Below are 13,175 nucleotides of genomic sequence, written 5' to 3'. Positions count from 1 at the left end.
GTGTAAAAATCCCGAACTTTCCACGAGATGGTTCAACTGAGTGTTAACATGCCTTTCCAGCACTTTTGAGAGAGCAGGCAACACGGATATGGGTCTGAAATTAGCGAGATTAGACACATCGGCTACTGCTTTTTTTTGGAGAGGAACAACCATTGCGTGCTTCCAAACCTGTGGCACATGAGACTCTATTAGTGATGCATTTAGGAGTCTCATGAGAACCCGCCGAGGTTCAAGATCCAATAATTTGAGAATTTTCGCAGGTACAGGGTCACAAGGTGCAACTGTGCAACTTATTTTGTATCTTGGACCTAGCCACACATTGAATCCAGGATGTGGATCTGCTTTCTGTTAGGAAAGCCTAACAACGCGTCAACATTTTTTTACAGCGGAGGAGTGTTCTAAAAATTTTGGGCTTTATTGTATTTAATTGAGCTGTGCTATATCATCACAAAAATATTTAATTGAAAGGAGTTAATCTAATACAAAAATTAAGTCCAATGTGTTCGTTTGGTGCATGGAACATGATTGAGGATTGATGGTCCACTGGAGACATATATACTTTTTGTTTAATGTTATTCGTGAAGGCAATTGTACACTGACAGAAAAAGCAGTATGTTCGAGGCATGTGAGCTGTAGATCATACGCTTTGCATAGCCTGCCATCTAGTATTGGGTCCGGATGTTTGCACTTTGTTTTTCTTCGAAGAAGTCTTTTCCAGTCACGAGGTAGGTGACTCCTCCTTTCAGTGATAGTGCGCATGGGCATGAACTTCATTGTTGGATTGTTTTTTCCCCGCCATCGGGTTCGGATGTGAATTGCTGCGCTCTGGTTCGGCACCTTTTCTCGAGTTCCCTTCTAATCGCAATCCACTACCCTCAACGGTATTGTTTCTCGATCGCTTTTCCCATTCTCCGCATATTGTTTCAACTCAAAGAACTTCGATCGGAAAACTTGTGGAGGGCTGTTGGGCATACCCGCGCTGGGCTCGCTAGCATTCGATGGAACAGACTCCATTCAAGCTCTGTCCCAGGTGTCACGCTAAGTTTCCGCGCACCGACTTGCACAAAGTGTGCAACCTCTGCTTATCCACGGAACACGACGAAAAAGACTGTGACGCGTGCCAATCGTTTCGATCGAAGAAGACGCTCCCTGACCGTCTGGCTCGACGTCACAAACTGCAACATCAGGGCACCCCCGCACCGGACATCGAAGGCGAAGATTCCGATAGAGAAGAACTACACGCTCAAGGAGCCGAAGAAGCAAAACATATACGTGTCTGAGGAAGACTCCGACATGGAAGAAGAGGAGCAAGTTAAACCGGGTCAGCTTATCGGGAGTACAGAACCCCCTTGCCCCATCAACACAAGGTCAAAAAGGCTTCGGTCCTTCCTCTGCCTTTGGGCCAAGTACGGCACCGAGACAGTTTTGGGCGCCCCACCCTCTGGCCCGACACTGAAACACAAGGAAAAGCCTTCCAGTTAGGGTTCGAGTTGGCCCCTTGTCGGTGCCGGACCGAAGCATGTCTCGGTAACCATTCCACCATTACAGAAGAGTAAATCTTTGGAGACAAAGGGTTTGGAGCCGAAACCTTCGACGCCGAAAATATCAACCAAAGACAAAAGGACTCCACCAAAAGAGCCTCAGTCCGACTTTCCCCCTTCGGATCCAGAAAAGAAAGAACTGGTTATACATTCAAACACTGGACATATCCATGACAAACTTCCTGAGAAAAGGAAAATGGGCCTGCAGGAGGATAACCACATTCCTCTGAAGAGAAAAAATGTGGGTACTAACCCTTCTCCACCTTACATTCCACCTCCTTCGCCCACTGATCCAAATTTACTCATCCCACCCATAAATCCACTATCACCTGACCCACAAGATGAAGGGGATGAGGATTGGCTACAGGATACTGACTCGTGTGAAGATTATGACACTGACCCAAACATGAATAAATGACCCTGATTTGTATCCGTCCAAACCCTCACCACCCAACGACAACATAGGATACATTGAGCTACTTACAGGGCTGCTCATTACGATGGGGTGGAGCTGCTTAAGGAGGCTTTAGAAGAGGATTTCTTTTTCGAAACCCTAAGTTCCGCTCAAAAAGCTACTCGTACACTGCCAATGATTAAAGGGATGCTTAAGCATGCAGATGAGATCTTTAAAGATCCTGTGAGGGCGAGAATCATTATCCCAGGGTGGAGAAAAAATATAAACCTGCATCTACTGACCCCACCTACATAGAGGGTCAGCTGCCTTTAGACTCTCTTGTGGTTTCCAACATTCGCAAGAGAGCGAACTCAGACTGCCGGTGAGGACCCTCCTCCTGATAAGGAGTCAAAATTAATTGATGTCAGAGAGGGTAGCGTCGCAAGCAGCCAATCATTGGCACATTGCTAATGCTCAAGCTTTGTTAGTTCGCTATGGTAGAGCTTATTATGGCGAGTTAGAGAAGCTAAAGCAATTTCTTCCTGAGCATAAATCAAAGGCTAATGACCTTATTCAGGAGGCTAAATTAATCACAAATACCTCCATCAGGTGCGCCTTAGACGCAGCAGACACAGCAGACTGCGCTGTAAACGCTAGCGTACTGCTATGCAGGCATGCTTGGTTGAGAATTTCAGGATTCAAACCTGAGGTGCAAGCCTCTATTCTCAACCAACCATTTGACAAGGAAGGTCTCTTTGGCTCCAGCAGTTGACACTTTGCTGGAAAAAATGAAAAAAGACACTGAAGTAGCCAAGTCCATGGAGGCTTTGCAGTACCTTCAAATAGGGGATCCTTTTGTCGCTCCTTTTACAGGGGTGGCTCCTCCTCTTACAAGGGCAACAACCAATCACCGTCAGTAAGAGGCTATTTTAGAGGTGGGTTTAGAGGAAACAGCAGTAAGGGAAGAGGCAGAGGCAACTCTACACGCACTTCCCCCGCAAACAACAATTGGTGACTTCCTTACGCTACCCCGGATCATTCCACTCTTGTTGGGGGACGTCTCTCCCAATTTCTACATCTCTGGAATACAATCACCTCAGACAAATGGGTTCTACAAGTTATCCAACTTACAGACACTACCCCAAACATTCTTCCAAGATCACATGCAATGTCACAAGAACATCTCACCCTTCTCAAGCAAGAAGTTCTCCCTTTGTTGGAGAAAGGAGCTATAGAACCAGTCCTGCTACAATATCAAGGGGCCGGTGTATACTCCCTGTACTTCCTAATTCCCAAGAAGGACCGCTCTCTCAAGGCCATACTAGACCTCAGAGAACTAAATCTATACTTTCAATGGGACCACTTTCATATGGTGACAGTCCAACAAGGGCTACAGCTCCTTCAGCAAGGTGTCTTTCTGTCCACTCTGGACTTAAAGGACGCCTATTTCCATATCCCAATACACCCTGCTCACCGCAAATACCTCAGGTTCGAGGTAGCAGGCCAGCATTATCAATTGAAGTTGCGCCCATTCGGAGTAACTACCGCACCAAGGGTATTCACCAAATGCCTTGCAGTAGTCGCAGCTCATCTACGAAGACAACACATTCATGTCTTCCCATACTTAGACAACTGGCTTATAAGAGCCAGCTCGCAACAAAGCGGTCTACGTCACACTCCCAAAACAGTGCAGTTGCTCCACGATCTTGGATTCACAGTAAATCTGTCCAAGTCCAACACACAAGCGTATTTGCGAGCCACTCTAGATACACAAAAGGCTCTGGCCTACCCCAATCCAGCCAGAGTTTGCAATATGCAGACTCTACTCTGTTTCAGCTTCAACACTCTTTGCCAGCTCGAGTGTTCATGCAGTTACTAGGGATGATGGCGTCTTTGTATCCTAATAGTCCCTCATACAAGTCTTCAAATGCGTCCCCTACAGGAATGCTTAGCAAGTCAGTGGAACCAGGCTCACGGTCAGTTATCAGATCTAGTGTTGGTAGACTGCCGCACCCATCGCTCTCTGCAGTGGTGGAACACACAAAACCTTTTAAAAGGGCGGCCCTTCAGCGACCTGGTTCCACAGATAGTACTGACACCAGACGAATCACTGACAGGTTGGGGAGCGCATCTCCAAACCCACACAATTCAGGGTATTTGAAGCTTGCAGCAGAAACAGCTTCATGTAAATCATCTAGAGCTACTAGCAATTTTTCTGGTTCTGAAAAGCATTTCAAGTTCAGTTAAGAGGCAAGACTGTCCTAATTCGTACAGATAACATGACAGCCATGTACTAAATACAAAAACAAGGAGGGACACACTCTCCAGCTGTCACACCTAGCACAGACCATCTGAAAATGGGCCATACTTCACCAAATATATCTCCTAGCAGAACACCTTCCAGGAGTAAACAAACAGATGGCACATTTGCTTAGTTGTCAGACACAACAAATCCATAAATGGGAAATACACCCTCAAGTTCTCCTCCCATTCTTCCAAATGTGGGGATTCCCACACATAGATCTGTTCGCCACACATCTAAATCAAAATGCCCAAGCTTTGCATCCAGGTATCCACACCCATTGTCCAAAGGCATTGCACTATGGATGAATTGGTCAGGGATATTTGCTTATGCTTTTCACCTCTCCCACTCATTCCTTTAGTGGTTCGGAAACTCAAACAAGTGTCCCTGACACTAATCCTAGTTGCTCCCACATGGGCACGTCAACCTTGGTTCACAATCCTATTGGAACTCAAAGTAGTTCCTCACCAAAAACTTCATCTTACACCCAATCTTCTCACACAGAACCATGGAGACATTAGACATCCAGACCCCCAGTCAACTTAATCTGGCGATCTGGCTCCTGAAGTCTTAGTTTGGCTATCTTAATCTACCACCAGACTGCATGAATATTAGCAAAGTGGAAGCGGTTTGTCATATACTGTAATAACCACATCGACCCGCTTAATGCTTCTGTATAAAACATTATGTTTTGTTACATCTACAACGCTCCAATTTAGCGTCCACGTCCATACGGTTACATCTGGCTGCAATAGCTGCAACCTCCAGATTAGACAACATCTATCTCTTTTTAGAGAGCCTTTTATCAAAATCTTTATGGAGGGACTCAAAAGCCATTCCCCCGAGATGTGCACCTGCATCAGTGTGGTCCACCCTTTGAGCCGTTGCACAAATGTGAACTGCAATTTCTCACATGGAAAGCCGCTTTCCTCGTTATCACATCACTGAAGAGTTGGTGAGCTTCAGGCATTAACTATAGAAAACCCCTTTTTACAAATGCAACAAAATAAAGTGGTTCTGCGGACTAATCCTAAATCCTTTCCTAATGTCATATCTGCTTTTCAGATCCATCAATCTGTTGAGTTACCTGTGTTCTTCCCTCAACTAGATTCCGTGGCAGAACGTGCACTACACACATTAGATGTGAAGAGAGCATTGCTTTATTACATAGAAAGGACAAAACCTTCCGCAACACAAGTCAACTTTTTGTCGCTTTTGCTCCACCACATAAGGGCAATCCCATATCAAAATCGGATATTGCAAGGTGGATAGTCAACTGCATTCAAATATGCTGTGCAAAAGCAAAACAAACGTTAACAGTTCCCCATAGAGCAGACTCTACACTCAAACTGGGGGCTTCTATGGCATTCTTAGGCAATATACCCATTGATGACATATGCAAAGCTGCAACATGGTCTACACCTCACACCTCACACATTCACAAAGCACTATTGTGTAGATGTGTTAGCAAGGCAACAAGGTAGAGTGGGCCAGGCAGTTTTACGTACACTATTTGAGACCACAGCAACAGATACAGGTTAGCCACCGCTTTGGGAGATCACTGCTATATAGTCTATGCACCGCATATGATCTACAGCTTGTACGCCTCAAACGGAAAATGCTACTTACCCCGTATGCATCTGTTCTTGGCATATAGAGCTGTAGGGTCACATGCGCCCACCCGCATCTTGCTTAGATACATACATTCATGGACATCTCCTTTTACTACTCTAACTCCATTATCACCCTATGTGGGAAAACAATATAACAATGGAGTTGATGCCCATGCACACTATCACCGAAAGGAGGAGTCAGCTACCTCGTGACTGGAAAGTTTCTTCAAAGAAAAACAAAGTGCAAACATCCGGACTAAACACTAGATGGCAATCTATGCACAGCAGTTGACTCCACAGATCTATATGCCAAGAACAGGTGCATACTGGGTAAGTAGCATTTTCCTTTTAGGTGGCTCCCCAGACCTAGAAACTAGATCTGCGATGACCTACGAAGAAAGAAGACTAACCTGTAGATAACTGCCTTAGTCCTAGCCCTACTGGCCTGTCTCAGCTTCGCTGAACCTGGTACCTGTCTTGCAGTTAGTGACCTCTGAAACCCTGGTAGGACTGCTGCCTTTGAAAAAGATGACAATATCCCGTGGACAGTGGATCTGTCCAAAAAAAACTAACTTCCAAGGACCCCCGGATATGCGTCTTTTGCCCACTCTGCACTTCACGCCTGAGTCTGAGTGACTCTCCTGTGCGATGAAGTCTCTTCGGCGATCCTGACCTAGAGTCCAACGTTGAGTGACCTTCCTGATCTCCATGGCAGTGCCTGCAGTGTGAATCCAGAGGCTCTCCCTGACTGCGACCGACTCCCGTAAGAAGACTGTTGTCGAAAGGCACCCCTGCACCCGAAGCCCCTGAGCCTTGGTGAGCTGAACCGACAGTGCCCCTATAACCCCATACATTTCTACTTACCTTGGGTGTCGTTGGTTTTCATCCTGCAACCTCCGGTGCAACACCTGCAAGCCTGTTAGCCAAAGGAAGAATCTCCATTGAAAATCATTGGGCGCCTGATGCTGAAATTGCACCCTGCACCCGGCTGCCCCTGTGCCTCTGGTGGTGTACGTTTGGTGCTGCTTTGTGCCCCCCCCCCCCCATGCTGGTCCTACCTCTGAAGCTTGGCCCCCTGCAACCGGTCTACCTACCTGCAAAAAGTGTGGCTCCAGGCACCCCCATTCTCTATTGAAAAGAATTGGGCTGAACTCCAAGTTTGATCCCTGCACCTGGCCGCCCCTGTGCCGCTGTTGGTGCAGTTTTTGTACTCGCCTGACCCTTGCCGACCTTTGAACCCGAAGTCTGGAATTGTAAGGGTGTTACCTGTGTAACCACATAAAAATCCCTATAGCATAACATTGAACTGTTCTGAAAAGTTTTTAAGTGTCCATTTTTCAAAGTGAAAAGTATTTTTTAGTTAAAAACGTACTTGCCTCATTGCGAAGATGTCGTTCTTAAAATAAAATGCTCACTTTGCCACTGGATTCAAGCTAAGCTGGCTGATGAGGGGTGGTACCCCGAAACCGGTCCCAAGATGCTTGTTTCCGGTTCAGGGAAGACCTGGCTTGGCAGTTCAGGTTGGACTGTTCCCATGAGTCACAGGGTCAAGACTGATTTGAATATGGCTGGATTCAAACTGGGGTGGTGTGGTGAGCAAAAGAATGTTGGATTTAACCTAGATCGTTGTGACTGGTGGTGAATGTTTGCATTGTCCAGGATTCCGTCCATAAATTGTTTCTTTTGCATATGTCGCACTAAGTGGAAAGGGTATGTGCAGACGTGTGACCCATGCTCACCACACCACTGGATTCATGCTAGCCTGGCTGATGAAGGGTGATGCCCTGAAACCGGTCCCAGGATGCTTGTTTCCAGTCCAGGGAAGACATGGCTTAGCAGTTTGTGCTGGACTGTTCCCATGAGACACAGGGTCAAGACTGATTTGCATATGGCTGGGTCTGAACTGAAATGGCGAAGTGAGCTAAAGAATAATGATGGATTGAACCTTTGTCTGTGACTGGGGATGAGTGTCTCAAAAGTTTCAGCGCTCCGTCCCCTTGTATTTGCTTAAAATAAAATACGAACAAAGTATATTTGTCTAAAATTGGTGTGAATCTCCTTCTTGACCAGAGTTGGGGGCAGGCCCCAGGCAGGCACTCGTATGTTTGTCTGTGAAACACTGACACTGACTTTCCCAGATCAAGCTAGTGCCTAGCTTACTTGAAGGATTTCTGTTATGTTGGAGTGCTCAAGCAAATTCTCCAACAATTCATGGCACTGTATGTATCCTTATTAACTTTCTAACCGGAAGCACAGGTATAATTTGAGCTTTAAAGAAAAGAGCCACATGACTGTTCATTCACTTGCAGATCGGATACTCGGGTGCATTGCAATTAAACCATAATTTGCTAATAATGTTACTTATGTTTGATACTTAAGTTCAGGTTGGGGCTCTTGTAAATATTGTGTGTGTGAAAAACATTTGACCAGTTAATGAGAGATTTTGTCAAAATAATTTTTTGTTTGTTACATGATTAAAAAAGTTAGTATACTCATTGAAACATTTGTTTTTAGTGGTAGTGATGATGAAGATGTTGCACCATTATCAGCAAAATTTGCTGATATTTACCCGCTAAATAACTACAATGACGCAGAAGTTGTAGCCAACATGAATGGAGTCCATACTGAACTAAACGGCGGGGGTGAAAACATGGCACTGAAAGATGAGGTAGTTAATTTTATGTGGCATGAATCTTTTTTTTTTTGTGTATTTGTTTTGATAAAGTGTTTTACTACTGTTTTAATTTTCTTTTATAAAATTAATTTACAGTCTCCGCAGATGAGTAGCACTGGTAGTAGTTCGTCAGATGTAGATGATGACGAAGCAGATGGAGAAAGCAGTGGTGAACAGTCATCAACTCAAAAAGAAGACATTTCTCTTGGAAAAAGGCCATCAAGGAATAAAGAAGCAAAGCTGGATAGTCCACCACCATCTTATCCTAGTCAGCAGGTATGTTGTGTAGACTTTAGTAGTTATCATCTTTGTAAGGTGCACTGTATCAACATTTAGGTAACTCATTAAAACCTTGTTTTAAAGTCCATTGCTAATAGAAAGCATCTGTGCTAATGAATGCAGGATGCAAAAACTTTTGAAGCTTTGCATAAATCAGAAAACCATTTTTCAGTTGTTTATCATAGTAACGTTTGCCAGTGCTTCTAGCGTTTGTTCACTCCTACAGATTATATATTCTCATTTTAGTTTACATTTTTGTGGTTAAAGTGGGGTACCTGTGTACCTATTTGCTGTGGTTTATCAGACACTTGAATGAGATTTTGATCCCTCTTTAGATTGCTCTGTCTGGTTGCAAAATACTACTTTTTGGGCTTGCCAAGAACTTGCAATGGGCTCACAGCTTACCATTAGATGACTTTATTAACAATTGCTTCATATTCTATGACTTGCCTACCCTGCTTCTCTTTGTTCCTCTCCTGGAGCTTAGCTCTTTACCATTCTTTTGAGTGGATGGCTTGTATCCTCTGCTCACATTTAGGGAGATTTTTCTTTTTCTATCAGTTCTCCGTTGTATGCTTTTTCCCTCCCCCCAGACACCAGTGTTCCGTGTGTACTCCTTGTTGCTCTTACCCTCATGTGTAGCTCTTCCGTGTGCTTCTTCTTCTGCCTCCTCACTGCATGTTGCTATATCCATGTGCTGCTCTCCATCTTGTCTATTCTGCCCCCGCTCTGTGTTGCCCTCCATCATGTTCTGCTTTGCCCCTCCCCCTCCTTGATGCATTTCCCCCCACTAGTTCCTCTGTTGCGTCCCAACCCCTCTCGGCCAGTTCATTTTTGTGGTGCCCCTTGTTTTTTTGGAGGGGCCCACAACTGTCAATTGCTGCCAGGCATTCCACCACACCAAAAGCGCTTATGCGCACATAGTATTTTTTTTTTTTTACTGATCAAGTGACATCCGCTGTCTTTGATCGGACGAAAAAAAAGGAAAATGGCACCTCTGTCGTTCTGCAGGCCTGAGCATGCCTACTGAGTGACGTGACTAGCAACATTGGGTCCATCATTGCACTGTTTTTAATCGGATGTGTAATCACATGCTGGCTGCCAATAACAGCTAACGGGTTTTCTGTGGTTGAATTCAGGAGACCAGAACGTTGCGCTGAAGTCTTCTTCCTACAATCAATGAAAGAGCATTAGCATTTTTATGGTGCGTTTTTCTCAGTATATAGGGTCCCACTCACCTGCTTTGTTTTTAAGGGAAAATGTTTGGAGATGTTGTACTTTTGGATCCATGCTTGCATTTTTACATGGTAACCGGTTTATCACTTTAACAGATTATCTTTTCTTGAATATTTTGTACCTGTATTTTAATTTAGTTAGCTTATAAGAGTCATGTTTAAAGCTCTTTTAATATGCCCTATATGTTTATTTAATCAGTCGTTTTTGTTTAGTAACTCCGCGGTGTCTCTTTTTGTTATCTTTAATCAACGAGTAAAAGAAAACTATTTGTCCCACTGATGAATTTATTTTCTTTGATTCCTTTAATTTATCCTGAGGACTTGGGAAGAGAAGTGTGGGAGCATTAGACAAAAGGTTTTTTTTATTCAGTAAAGATATTTTTCCTTTATTGTTGTCTTTTGATGTCCATAGACAATTGGGATGGATATCTTGAACAGAATAACTTTCCTACTTAATAACAGATTTGCTGATGTGATTAAATTAACTTTGCAGCTGTTTGTTACAGGAGTAAGTATATTGGATGTTTTTTTTTCCTCATATTTTTGTAACCGCCTTACCATGTGGCTGTATTATGAGATGCAAGTGTCTGGACAAAGCTACATTGTTGTCCACGCATTTTGTGAACCCTTTTAATCTTGTCATTTAGTCAAGCGAATCTCACTTTCTGGCCCTTTTCGGGGGTGGAGGCGGGTGTTGTATGGCACTGGGCAGAGAAGGAGCTACTAGGCCCTAACCCTAGAGGTTGAGGTCATTTGCCACTGTCTTCCTATAGTCTGTCCTATGTCTCTGTAAACTGGGCGAAGTACTACCTAATCAGACAACAGACTCAGTACCTTCAGTGTCCAGCTCAGTGTTTGTATTTTTGGAAACTATACTTTTTAATTTCACAGCACTTTTTTAAATATTACGCTAGCCAAACCAGCGTACAGGGCAATGATCCTTATCACACTTTTCCCTTGCAGCGTTATAGTCACTGAATCCTCATTGTGCTGTCTCCCACTTGGATTACCTTTGATAAGCTTTTCTCCACAGCAGTTATGTTGGAACCATGAATCAGTCTTGTGTGCAGATTGTGGCATCCCACAAATCAAATGTGCAATAATTTCATGTGTATTGCGTGTTCTTACCCATGATGCGATAGTGGGTAGGAAGTTAGTCTCTGAGGGTGTCACATTTCACTAGCTGGAGCTGGCTGTTTAGTCCCGGACCCTCTTCCCCTCATCAAAATCTCTGCATGCTGGCACTTGCAGTAGTTCAAGGTGGTCTTTGGAAGCCGCTGAGGTTGGGTCTAGTAGCATCTCTTATCATTTGACCTCTTGACATCAGTCCAGTGTGGATAGGCAGCTCCACTGCTTCTACTCTGATGCGGACCCAATTACTGTAGTCTCGTCCAGCCAATGAGATGGATGCCACCTGTCTTGGGCTGTTGGCTGAAGCAGATACGGCTCCGACTGGGCTGATGCCATCACCAGGGCAGTGGCATCCTAACTGGGCTGATACGTTCACAAAGGCAATCATGTCCCTGACTGATCCAATGCACTTGCAACCACACCAGTTGCAGACCCCAATCTTCAAGCAAATGAGGCTCCACCCAGGCCAGGTGTCCTCATGTCGACTACAGCTCTGACTGGGCTAACCCGTTCACTAAGGCAGTTGCAACCTCAACTGATCCATTGCATTTACATAGGCTTTTCTTGTTTCCCATCAGAAATCATATGAGACACAACAGGTGCTCTGCAGCACGTGTCACTGTTGACTTCGCTCACAGGCATCCACTTTACCTAAATTCCCCCCCCCAACCTTGGAGATGTTGGCTTTCACAGAATATCTGGTAACACTGGCAGCACACCAGAGAAGACAAAGGGAGACATTTATTCCCATACCTACCTGATTTGCTGGTAAACACCAAGCTGTTCATAGTGCCAACACATCATACATGCAGTGATGAAGATGCTCTACTGGTTAGAATTATCTTTTAACCTGGTGAAATCATCCCCAATTCAAGTGTGGGAAAAAATATTACTGGGATTGAGTCTCCATTGAAGGGTTAGCCTCTGACAGCTAAGACTTTATGGAAACCGATGGGAATGATATCTTGCATAGCCTTAAAAATCGATGACTTCACAGTCACACTGTAAGAGTTGCTGCAGACGCAATGGTCACAGGAAGTTGATAGTTTGGAAGTAAAAGTAAAGTCCACATTTGTAAAGCGCACAATCACCCGTAAGGGTCTCTAGGCGCTGGGGGCCGTCGGGAAGATTAAGCGAGCTATTGCCCAGAGTCACATGGTGCTGGGCTAACCTGCCGCCGGAGCCGGGGATCGAACCGTGGTCCCCAGATTCCAGCGTCTGTCGCCCTGGCCGCGGCGCCACACCTCTCCCACCTTTGGAGGATCTATTTGTTGTCAGAGAGAGGGTACACAAGGAAATACAGTGATGTGACCAACAAGATCACAGCGGGCAGATCCTTCACGCAGCCATCTCCATCTGTCACTATTGCAACAGAAGCATGCTGCATTGGTGTGGAGCCCACATGGGCAAACTGAACATCAGGGACCATATCATGAACTGCTTTTATAGCGCAGTGCTGATTGACTGTTTTATGGTTCTGCAGGGTGTTAAATAAATTAATTTAAACTGATGTTTCTCCGAGCTAGTGCTTTATTTTCAGAGCTTGGAAACAATGAGCAAAGTTCACCTCTTTCTGTTTGAGTTGTGCTGCCTGAAAATAAAGCACACCCAGAGAAATATCAAGTTAAATCAATTCACTTTACGCTCTGCAGGCATAAAAAACAGGATAAGCTCTGTGCTGTATTATTAAAACCATCTTGATATGGGCCCAGGGGCCTGTGGAGCCCGAAGAAGCATTGAAACACATAAATGTGTTATAACTCTAGACAGTCTACCCTGCCCTCAAAGCCATTCAAGCAAAAGTCCCAAAGAGGACAGTACAGATGCAGAGACTGACTGGACTATCCCCATGTTTTACCTCAACAAACAGTGAGGGAGAAGATCACACATGCTGTCCAAATATGCACAGGATATATGACAGGATATATGACAGGCCATTCCCAGAAATATACCACTAATGGCAATGTGCCTTCCAGGAGTATAAAACACAGAAGCATACAGGTTAA

The 13,175-nt window shown here is 44.7% G+C and overlaps 1 protein-coding gene across 2 annotated transcripts in view; it reads left to right on the top strand.

The window, feature by feature from the left end:
- The window catches only part of FAM193A (family with sequence similarity 193 member A), a 542,579-nt gene that overhangs the window by 300,039 nt on the left and 229,365 nt on the right, over positions 1-13,175 (top strand). For both annotated transcript variants that reach the window (XM_078678579.1, XM_078678578.1), the window contains exons 12-13: positions 8,365-8,518; positions 8,621-8,800. In XM_078678579.1, the coding sequence (XP_078534705.1) occupies positions 8,365-8,518; positions 8,621-8,800 (334 nt within the window). The remainder of the gene's footprint in view (positions 1-8,364; positions 8,519-8,620; positions 8,801-13,175) is intronic.

This window comes from Lissotriton helveticus, chromosome 2_2 (genome assembly GCF_964261635.1).
Source record: "Lissotriton helveticus chromosome 2_2, aLisHel1.1, whole genome shotgun sequence".
In the NCBI taxonomy this organism is placed as follows: domain Eukaryota; kingdom Metazoa; phylum Chordata; class Amphibia; order Caudata; family Salamandridae; genus Lissotriton; species Lissotriton helveticus.
This window is presented reverse-complemented; position numbering and strand designations above follow the sequence as displayed.